The sequence below is a fragment of the Haliotis rubra genome, unplaced genomic scaffold (assembly GCF_003918875.1).
Source record: "Haliotis rubra isolate DU_JTF1 unplaced genomic scaffold, ASM391887v1 Scf24, whole genome shotgun sequence".
Taxonomy (NCBI): domain Eukaryota; kingdom Metazoa; phylum Mollusca; class Gastropoda; order Lepetellida; family Haliotidae; genus Haliotis; species Haliotis rubra.
In genome coordinates, this window is record NW_025766447.1 from 1133178 (window position 1) to 1145453 (window position 12276).

A 12276-nucleotide genomic window follows, 5' to 3' on the forward strand; every position below is an offset into this window, starting at 1 on the left:
GGTCATGTTGTGATATGCTATACCCAGGTGTTGTAGGAGTTAGGGGGCCCTGGGGTAGATGTTGTAGTGGTGGAGGACGGGGAGTACGTGTTGTGGTGGGGGAGTGGGTCATGTTGTGATATGCTATACCCAGGTGTTGTAGGGTGGGGGGCCCTGGGGGTGGATGTTGTAGTGGTGGTAGGGGTACGTTGTCAATGTGGTGGGTGATTGGACGGGGTGAGCAGATCTTGTTGTGAGGGTGGGAGGTGAGATCTTGTTGGTGATGGTTGTGGGGAGTAGATGTTGTTGTGGTGGTTCAGTAGAGAAAAAGATGCAATGGTGTTCGAGAGCGCCGAATTACCATACAATGTCAACAAGCTATGTGAAATACTTTATTTTCAAAGTAACAAAGAAACATCAATTTTATCTTCCTAGCTGATGTCCGTGTTTCTTTGAAACACTTCCGTGATACATAGAATGTCTGCACTATCTGGAAGTGTGCGTTCCTTTTCGTATGTAACACGGACGTTCAACATGCACAAAGCAGTCGATGCAGCATTGTTTGTGACTTGGTAAGCCCACACCAGTGTGAGGTCGTTCGAATACAAGAGAAAAAACTATGTGCTCCGACCGAAGGATTACACGTTGGTTCTTATATAACATTTATAGCATATCTAGTCGAACGGTCACATCACTGGTATTGTTAATGATGTTCTCCTGTGGCAGACATTCGTTGTTACACTGTATTTCGAGACCGAAACACGTGCCATTGATACGCGTGCCTGGAACATTGATCTCCGTGACTGAAGCATTGTATATATATATCGCCCTGGAATATGGTACCACGTGACTGAACCACGGTCTGGATCATCACCGCCTTTCCTTTTGGACCAAACCACATCCTCCATCTGGATCGCCTTCACTTGTCCTTCATCGTGACTACCAGTACATTGCATCTACCATTAGATGTCTCATGGATGCGTGTCACATACATCCCGTTGTTGAAATGATTATCACACATATGACTGAAATATTATCATCCCTGGTTATTGTTTATGGCATCCCTCAGCCTTGACCAGAACCATCCTCGTTTTTCGTCTCTCTGTTTGGAGATAAACTGAAGCCCTGTCAACATCCGGGGCGTCTCGCCGATGTCTTCGTATAGAATTGGGATGATCTGCTTTTGTTTGGCACCTGGAAATATATGGCAACAATAGAATCCTTAAATCTACACACAAAACTTCCATTTATGATCAGTTCCGCACTATATGTTCTGAGACATCACTGTTCGATGGACATACTGGATGTCCTCGTGTTACGAAGAACATTCGATTCCTCAATTCAGACAAAACAAATGAATGACGGAATCATAATCAGCATATTTCAGAAGAAGCGTTCCTGTCCTGATCCGTTTCCGTACACACGCTTCAGTGATAGAGCTTGCAACGAAGTAGATATACATAGTGGCGTAATGAATGATTTAACTATCAATTCAAATGCAATTAACTATTGTGTTCGTAATGAAATACTAACAAGTTAAAACAAGAAGACACGGTCATCAATATCCTCCGCCACAGTGTTCTGTTCGTATTTGGTTCCTGTTTTTTAACTCTACCACGACATACATGTCCTGAAAACACATACCACACTTGGTTTCCCTTATATTATTATCATAATAACTCATATCGATTCCGCACTATTCTATCGATTATATTACCAACAACGTCCCATGCCATCTCATGAATGATTCCATGGTACCCAACAACGCCCCATGCCATCTGATGAATGGTACCATGGTACCAACTTCGTCCCATGCCATCTGATGAATGATACCATGGTACCCAACAACGTCCCATGCAATCTGAATGAATGATATCATGGTACTCAACAACGCCCCATGCCATCTGATGAATGGTATCATGGTACCAACAACGTCCCATGCAATCTGATGAATGATACACTTCTAAGCATCAGGACAGTTACCTGTCGGGAATAACTCACCTGGATCTAACGCTCTGGAAAAGTTGGTGACAAAGTGACATGCTTCTGAATCAAGATAGTTTCTCGTGAGGATGATGATGACTTTACGGCGACACCTGGCGGAAGAAACAAATCAATATCTGTGGCACGTGTCGGGTTTATATGCTTCACAAATATTGCAGTCACGAATAATAAAGAGAGAGAGAACAAGAAACCAGTGGCGTCTTCCCAAGCAACACCTAGCTCAAAATATTTAAATATACTCTATCGGATCGTTGAAGTCTACTGTTTTGTGTTCTGTCCGTTGAAAACATAAACAGGATGCATAATTATGATGTGAAAACATTCCAAATTGAAAATGGTGAAAGTTAATTCACTTGATATACTTTCACCTGTTATAATTTGAATTGTGCATTTGGAAATAGTGCACACCAGTCAGATACGTTATATAAATGATAGTATAATCAAAAACACACAAGGCAATGGGGTTACAGGTACAGCTGAGGCTGCAACATGGGTGTGTCATCCCAGGTAGGGGATCTGTGTCCGGGTCGTTCTAATCAGGAGCATCATTGACCACACATCAACCTCCCTCCCTCCAGGCAATGGTCTGGATGATACAGTGGCTACCCAGAGAACAGAAGATTCGTGGCAAAAGGCGTTAAGAGATGATACCTCTTGTTCCTGCGCCTTTGCATTAAGGGATCAACTAAAGATTGTCGACACGGATCGTTTGAGAGAGGGTATCTACTCATAAAAACAGTATTGTCCGGGCTATATATTCGAGTGAAATTGGTATTTACCACTTTGTTGACTTCCGTGCGTGGGTTTACAGTAGAGCATGTTTTGTGGAAGTTGTTGCTTTCCGAAAACCCCAATCCCAACCGGGTCCCGTGCCGATCCCGTCACATCTGCCCTCCCAACCACACTTGTCTCCAAACCACCCACCATTACTGGAATATCACCTCACCTATCCTTCAGAACATCAGCAATGTCCTCCATCTGGCAGCCACCAGGCATCAGCTGCCGCTGAGGAAGGAAGAGCCGTAGGTTGTACGGGGAGGATTCAAGGACGGACAACATCTTCTTCGCTAAAACAATGTCCTCCTCGGCGCAGTTGATGTAGGCGTCGTACATAGCACATGTCGTCCCGTCTAAATACACAGCACCATTTTTCTATAAGAAGCTCATTTCTCGTGAATTGAAGACGGTACCAGTAATTTGATGATAACCGCTGTGGGTGGACATGCCTGTCACTATGGATACCTATGTCCAGTCCAGACAGGCAGCACAAAAACGATTTCGTTTAACACCGCACTCAGCAATATTCCAGCTATATGACGGCGGTCTGTAAATAACAGAGTCTGGACCAGACAATCTAGTGATCAACATCATGAACATCGATGACATGTGTCAACCAATCATCCGACCACGTTAAAGGCCTCGTACGACAAGCATGGGTTACTGAAGAATAATTCTAATCCGGATCTTCATGGGTCAACAAAAGAAGTATTTTCACTTCACTCGTGATTTGTTCACATTAGTTAATACGCAATTGTCTTGTGTACAAAGTGATGTTGCCTGAAGATTTGTGTGTGGCCGGCAAATGTTTGGTGCTGACAAACCAACGATAATAATTGGGGACTTGAACCATGGCCATCGGAATTCTGACATCAAAACTCATTTGGCAACCTATGTGCAATTAATGCAATATCAGTCCTAGTATTCGTCTCTTCCAAAATGCAAAGTTCCGCAACTTGTTACAGAAATGCAGGACTGGGGATATCACAAAAGATAACACTTTGAGATAAATGTAAAAATGTTTAATGCTGCACTGGACAAGTTCACATGAAGTTCACATGGCTTTATGATTGAGCGCGATTATATATACCAGGAAAGCATTGTAACCTAATTGTAAAGGAGACGAGTATAACCTTTCAACAGTCTACAGAGAATATGAATGTTTTTCAACAAAATACTTTCAACTCAAATGTTAATATAAACATACTTCACTGCTTCACAATTGTTTACACACAATTTTGATGTACATTCAATGCTATTAATATATATATCATAGCATTAAATGCTATTAAGAAACGTTGTATAAAATTGTAAAACATATATTCTATTCAGTGGGTCTGCATCACTCTTTATGGAAATAAACTGCTAACAAATGGCCATTAGGTTCAGCTTCATTCTTTCGTTAATGCAATCAAAGATTCCTGTGGGTGCGTTGCCTTCCTAGAATCAAGTAGGTAGGTAACTACAACATTATAGTTCATAGCTGCTGTACGTGGACGACAATACAACCAAATACATACTGCCACTCGCAGCAATGGCATTGACGGCATCAGGTATCCAAAGTTAAGGTCATACCTCGCAACGTTCGGAAGTTCAACCAAAGGGGTGGGAACGACCGATTGTTTGACACTGATTATCAAAGACTATTGCTAACGACAGCCAAAGTCGATTTTACATTCATTTGCCAAAGTCATTGAGGTTGAACTACTTTCTAATCAGTAAAAGCGTTTCTAACAACATTGCAATTATGACAAAGGTTCATAAAAACACAACACAGCTTGCTTCATCAGATATGCCAGTTCAAGACTCCAGTGGGCCTACTCACCATCGTCAGTGCTGAGGATCTTCTGATTTACTGGTCTAGAGCCTGATTTCTGCACTGTAGATCTTTTCACCGCGCACCGTGCATTCATCTCGTTTGACCTTGATACAGGACTTGACCCTGAAGAGGCTGATGCCACCCCACCTTGACTCGTTAATTCTCTTTGCTCCAGAGCTTGGGGTTGATCAAAGGCTGGGTCTTTAAAGAACGCTTGAATCTGGCTCCGTTTCCTCTCATTCTTAATTTGCTCCGCTTTAAATCATAAATGTGTCATAACAATACCATTACAGAACACCAACATAAGAACTAAACGTTCACAGAATAGAAGTGAAGAATGAATGGAAAGCATTTATATGAAATCCAAAGTCAGTCAGAAAGTAACTATCATTAAATATCACTGTTGCTTCCAGTTTACAGAATAATAACTGTAATGGATATTGTATTTGTATTCCGTTCCTTAACTGTTCAATAAAGACCTTCTGACAGATCGAGGAAGAATAGAATAATAGATTCTGAGATTGAGCGAGGAAATAACTAATATTTACAGTGCGTCAAACGTTGTAGATATGAAAGTCGTATGGAAGTGTCGAACCTTCAATCAGAAGACCCTGATATGGGTGTTCTCCTGTAGTTCGAGACATTTCATGAAACAAATACATAAAATGTTTTGAGGATGTCTTGAAGTCAGTTAACTCTCGTACCTTCTGCTCTGTCTCTAGGCCTTCGCTGCTGCCATGCCACCACATCCTGACCTGGCAGACAAACAGGAAAGACCTTTAACATGTCATCAGAATGGTGGTCAGTGTTGAAATAGTTGTGTACATCACACGAACGATTCTGTGTTTTATCCGACATAACATATGCAATACGGATATGACATATTGGATGAAATTTAATCATCTGAAACAAAGTCCCAACTTACAGAAACGGTCACGGCATCTTCTCTGAACGTCAGTCCTTCCTAGGTGTCCTAGCTTCTCCCACAGTATCGACAACAACGCATCCTTCCCCGTCAGCGACGTAAGCAGAGTCGCCATTGGGTCTCTCTTCTCCTCCAGCTCGGAGATGAACTGGAAGCCTTTCCCGTATAACTCCGCCAGACCTCGGTAGTCCATCACTCGGCCTTCGACAAGCGTCTCTGATGTATCATTTAATAGAAGAGACAGTTCCCATTTTGTTGCTCGGGACAGCACCCCAATGGACATGTTGTTTATCTCAGGTGGCGCTTCCATAGCTTCATAGTAGCTGATCACCGCCGTCTACCTGATAAAACATTCATGTAGACCTTATTATTTCAACATCTTGACGGGTTAATATTTTACATGTCAAATGTATGTGGTCCAGTATTACCTAAACCGTGTGTTTGCATTGTACTCATGTACGTTGTTTCTAATGACGTCAAACTGTGAAGCTCTTTGCAGTAAAAGTGTAAGAATGTACTCTTCTATGGGGAGAAATTCCTGGCTACTCACTACTCACAACTCTGCGTCACAGAGCCCCTCATTGCCAATACCTGTTGAAATATGATGTCATGCATCCTTCGTTTTAGTGACCAAAATATTCTTTGAAAATCGGTATCTTCTAAATATAACTACACGCCATACACATATTATGGAGTGAGTTTTATTCCAGCAGTATCATGGCAGGGGACACCGGAATACCAATGTGGGGAATATCTAACCCGGGGCTTCGGCGTGACGATGCTTTAACCACTAGGTTACCCCAGCGCCCTCATATATTATGGAAAGAGGAGTGAATAGGCTGGGTCAACATCAAACTCAAAAAGCAGCAATAGCGCTTCCACGGTTCTGTCGTTAATGTTGTACAGGTACAGCAGAATTGCAATATAATTCTGGATCGCGATCAATCTCGTTGATCGCGTACCCCGACGGCGTGGACTGTTACTCGTAACCTCAGTCACAGGACTGTGTTGTTCTGAATTATTTACCATGGTCCCCTAGTATGGTGATCTACCTTCTGTTGTTGGCGATCTATAACCTGTTTTTATATTGTATTGTCCCAATAGTGCTATTAGTTTTAACTTTCCACGCTAGTTTTAATTCTATTTGTGATATTCTATTTGTTTTACTGTCCTTCGTCGACAGGTTTTGATCATATACATACATTCCATTTCAATGTCAAATATGTTTTCGTCACGATATGGCTGCAATCTTGCCGATGTGACGTTAAATAAAAACTCACTCACTCACTCACTCACTGGATTATTTACAGAACGCCGTCATACAGCTGGACTAGCTAATGACAACATACGTAGGTTTGGTCATTCAGCAAGTGTTTTAACGAATCGTGACAATGATTCACAGTTCATCTCGTTTAACGTTATTCCAAGACTAAAATTGCGCTATTAACAACGAAGAAACGATTATGCCATTTCATTTGAATTATATGAGTGAGTTTAGTTTTACGCCGCACTCAGCAATATTCCAGGTATATGGCGGTTGAATTATATGGATAACTAAACAAAATCCACAGCTGCGGAACTCACAGTGGTTCTGAACGCTTACGGTCAGGCCACAAAATATACAACTACCAAATATCATATAACCTTGACAAACTTGTAGCAGGATAAGATAAGCATTCATTGTGATATCCCCCCTAAAGTTCATTATCAAACAGGAAAACGTTTGTGTTCAATGGCCCATCAGATTTCCTCAGCAACATTGGTATTAGAGCCATTGTATTGGAGGACACCTAGGTGACATGACATAACACTGAGATAAGCGAGGCAACAAAACTTTCCCATTTTAAAGATCAGCAAACCCAGCGATATTTCAGCAAACAATTTGGACACAAATATCTGGGAAATATCAACAACTTGTCACCACTGAATACATACAGCAGAAAACCTATATGGCTAACTGTGATGGACTGCTTCAATGTACAGTGAACTACGAGCTCGCTGATAATGAACTGACGGGTGGGCCCCTGGCACTTTCAGTCGACCTACGGTTAAAACAAACTGAATTAGTTTCCCCTTTGGTTCGTTATAACCGTGTTTTACTGTTGGTGACTGGTTGTAATTTCAACACGCAATGTATTTCCGATCCCCCCACTTCTGCCAAAGATGTTAAGTGCCTTGTTCCTGTTGGAGACTTGATCCTGGTGGTGTGGGAGACTTGATCCTGGTTCCTGCTGGAGACTTGATCCTGGTGGTCTTGAACTTCCTTCTTTCTACTGTCTCAATTGTAATGATAAGAAATGCAAACCAATGAACAAATACTATTATTGCTCCATTGCTACAGTGCATATAAGTTTTCCCCGAACCATATAATCTCTTCTATTTAGGCTAGTACACTTTGTTCTAGGAAGTGATCGTAACTTCTGGACCAGGTCTAAAATTCCAGCAATGGTTACCGTGTCAGGTAATATAGCCGTACGTCTGTGGACTGTGTAGATTGATGAACTAGAAGTAACGCCACGTTTCGTTGGTCAACCATTCTATCACAAGTCAACATAATCACACAGCGAATAAGAATCTTTTCCATTGAAATGCGCCGAATTAAAATATTAAAAAAACACGCGTTCTTGTGCCATTGATGTGATGTGATAATGACAGCAGGTGCTTCTGAAGCTGGTGGTGAAGCTCTAATGGTGTAGTTGTCACCGCAGTGCCTGTACATCAGGGTAAGCATATTCAGCCTTGTTACAATGGCAGCATTAAGTTCTTTCCTTCATCTCATTCATGACAGTCAGGTCACGTGATAATGAAAGCTACTAATCAATCACATAAAATGCCTTGAAATATGTGAAATATATATGGGGCTACAATCATGTAAAATATCAGTCATTAATCATCCAATACTTCTAGAACTCCTAAATGTATCATTTGTGGTACATGGAATGAGCAGTGTTGTAAGTGAGTGAGTTTAGTTTTACGCCGCTTTTAGCAATATTCCGGCAATATCACGGCGGGGGACACCAGATGGGCTACACACATTGTACCCATGTGGGGAGTCGAATCCGGGTCTTCGGCATGACGAGCGAACGCTTTAACAACTTGGCTACCCCACAGCCCCAGCAGTGTTTTGGGTAAACATGGAGTGTTTTAGGTAAACATGGAGTGAGCAGTGTTGTGGGTAAACATGGAGTGTTTTAGGTAAACATGGAGTGAGCAGTGTTGTGGGTAAACATGAAGTGAGCAGTGTTGTGGGTAAACATGGAGTGTTTTAGGTAAACATGAAGTGAGCAGTGTTGTGGGTAAACATGGAGTGTTTTAGGTAAACATGGAGTGAGCAGTGTTGTGGGTAAACAGGGAGTGTTGTGGGTAAACATGGAGTGAGCAGTGTTGTGGGTAAACAGGGAGTGTTGTGGGTAAAAATGGAGTCACCAATATTGGTAAAGTGGGAGAAGCCATTGCCTTATAAGGGACCATGAAGAACAAAAAAGGCCGGAAATGACATCGAACTCAGTTGTTACAGAGAAAGTAGATTAATCACCTTCCCGAACCTCGGTCACGTCAGCGGCCAATGGCACACTTGACGCAGAACCTGACAATCATACACCCGGACTGGATATTTGTCAAATATGTAGTAACAATAAGGAATAGAAATACACCCTCATCTCAGGGATACAGTCACTGTGATCTTCGGACACAAAGCACTGATCCCATTTAACAAATCACATACCTCCCTCCACGTCCTCTGTAAGACTGAATGTTCATTTCAAGATAACGGTAGTCAGTCCTCTGTTGTCTGAAGATCAGATTAACCGTATTCCGCGAGATAATGGTAGTCGGTCCTCTGTTGTCTGACGATCAGATTAACCGTATCCCGGGAGATCATGGTAGTCAGTCCTCTGTTGGGTGAAGATCAGATCAACCGTATTCCGCGAGATAATGGTAGTCAGTCCTCTGTTGTCTGACGATCAGATTAACCGTATTCCGCGAGATGACGGTAGTCAGTGATCTGTTTTCTGGAGATCATAGTGACCGTATCCCGCGAGATAATGGTAGTCAGTCATCTGTTGTGTGAAGATCACAGTGACCGTATCCCGCGATATGAGGGTGTATTATATTAGAAATACGCGTTTAACGAAAATAAATACTTACATTTGAAAGAAAGCCCTTTTATATGGTCATCGCAAGCATTGATATATTTTCATCCGTATTGGGTTAGGCCCAGTTAAATGTTGTTATGGATGCTAAATTTATAGTTACTAAACAAAACCACCGACATAGCTACTTTATACATGTACTTAAATTCGTTTGTTTTATGCTACATTCCGGCACTGAGCTGCAATCACACCAGCAAACGGAGTCAATGAGTTGACAACCTCCCAGGTCCCAAATACGTGGCACATAATTATGTCCCGCTCTCCTTCTCACTCATATTTCCTGGTCTCACCCCATACTCCACGCTCAACACAATATAAAACTACACTCTCCTACCCAGAGTTCCATGCGGCCAGCCAGCATAGTACCTCTGCCACAGGCCAGAAAGATGAAACGATTCGTCACATCTTGCACCGTCAATTCAATATAATGTTACATATTTCTTAACTCTTTTATTTTTTATGAGTCTACACATCTAATTAAACATCTTTGATAGAATGGTTTAGTTTCACTGAGAAAATATCCTAAAACATGTAACACTATTTCGATCCTTTGTTTTCATAGGTTGTACGGCTCCACGTGCTGTCATCGAAGCCAACAGAGAGCAAACGATGCAGCCAGTTTAATTGATATCTAAATATGTACTGTCATAAACCTTACTGTCGCAGTTGTTGAAGAATATTTATGTAACAATGTAAATCATTGTGAAGAGCCCGCCGAAAACCTTGCGTAAGGCCAGTCTCTTCTTATTATGAATATGCGCGTTTGTTTACAAACAAGAGAAAAGTCCGGTCACGAGATATGCAAAATTAGCCTGTGACAGTGATGTTATGCTAAGTCATCACTGCGCCGGAGTGTGATAAAACTATTATGAATACAACATCCAAACATTGGTTGGTAGGTTGATACATGCAGTGTGTGGAGCTTCCTGGAGGTAAACAATACGGAGCAGGCGGGTACAGTGGATCAGAGACTACATGGTGTTAAAGTCTATTGTCGTCACTGATCACACCGATTTATATCCGAGCGTGATGCCACTAAACAGGTTGCCAACACGTGTTCAAACTAACTATATCGTGTACCTTAAGATCCGTCATGTCGGACCCTTTTGAAACAACTCTTTCAAACAGCGGAGAATGGCCGACATCTTGTAACAAGCTTACCTGGACATCCACTTTCTTCACAGGATCAGCTCAGCGTTGGAACAGCCTACTTATGGAGTAACACGATGGACACAGACTGACAGAGACGTGGAGAAGTCTGGACGCTCCTACATACACAAGCCACCATGACAGAACAACGTGTTTGCGGCAGACGCACACCGATTGTTTCGACCAATCATATTGTCAATAACACTTCCGGGTGTACACGTTGAATTCGTCATCGCGTTGGCAGTGACAGCTGTTGATAAGGTTTCACGAGTTACCCCCCTTCATGTTAGCCTCTACGACACATCTATTTATAACACCCTTCCCTCGTCTTCCCTCAATACTTCCCAGCTTATCCATTCCCGGATATTCACAAGATGCACAAAGACCTATGTCACTTGAGGTTTAGTTCAACTTTGCGTTGCGCGTGCTGGGCACTGCAGTTCAGTTTATTGTAAGTATAATTAGGCCACCGGTCCATAATACAGATACATCATGATACATTTTTAAACAAACATTGAGCACCAGTTCAGTGAATGGAAGTGTACATCAATTGGAATATTGGAATATTTAATATCTAAAAATTTAGCACGTTTCTTTAAACCAAGAAATACGTATTTGGCAAGTTTGTTAATAATAAATGAATTATTAGTTTAAACAGAAAATGCATTGTCTGTGGTGATTGATTTTTACAAATATATCTAGGTGATAGTTCAGATCTTAAACTATCATAAAAGAACATTCAAACCTGAAGTAATACTAGTTTTCCTCTCTTAGTATAATACATACAGGACACAGCCTGTTTAATGCTGAAATGTTTTGTTTTCTGCCTTCTTCAATCATTAATCCATGATTACTACATCTAAACCGACAAAATGCAATTTTATACACTTTTACCTTTATAAGTAATAAATACAGCTCGGATGACATAGATAGTTTGACATAAAAAGTTTAACTTTGAATATTTTTGTAAATTCTCTATCCACGTTTGACTGTCAATATCAATACGTCTCTGTTTAAAGTTATTAATAAAGTTGGGACATGACTCAACACTTTGTGCTAACCAGACATATTCAAAGTCACATTGATATGACACATTTTTCACCTTAAGAGCTGGGCACAACACATAAAAAGAATATTTTTGTTGCGCAAACGCCACATACATAGCGTCGGAACTGTATCCCCTCAAACATCAGAAATATAGATGTTTAAGAAAACTATGATCTTAATCAGCTGTTGCCCAAGTACAGCCAATCTACAAGTCATATACTTGTTAGACAACGAGTAACGCTACATTTCTGCCATGTAAATATTCTATATAAAAGAGAGTTTATAAATGTTAGTAGATTCAAGATATTTTTTTGTAGACAGCGATGCTCAGACAAATACATCAGAATGTTGGTTGTATGGCCGCGGGCCATTTAGAGGTGAAATATGTACATAAATCACACATGACGTCAAAGCGCTTGTTGGGG

General features: G+C 41.3%; 1 protein-coding gene across 1 annotated transcript; it reads right to left on the reverse strand.

Annotated features, from left to right (window-relative positions):
• Window positions 1–357: 357 nt before the first annotated feature.
• Window positions 358–11016, reverse strand: LOC124278601 (myeloid differentiation primary response protein MyD88-like). The gene is made up of 7 exons (XM_046714343.1): window positions 10817–11016; window positions 5505–5845; window positions 5284–5334; window positions 4586–4834; window positions 2930–3113; window positions 1981–2075; window positions 358–1173 (listed from the first exon to the last, which is right to left on the reverse strand). The coding sequence occupies exons 2-7, from the start codon at window positions 5812–5814 to the stop codon at window positions 1016–1018; spliced, it is 1047 nt and encodes a 348-aa protein (XP_046570299.1). The 5' UTR covers window positions 5815–5845; window positions 10817–11016; the 3' UTR covers window positions 358–1015.
• Between the last annotated feature and the right edge of the window lie 1260 nt (window positions 11017–12276).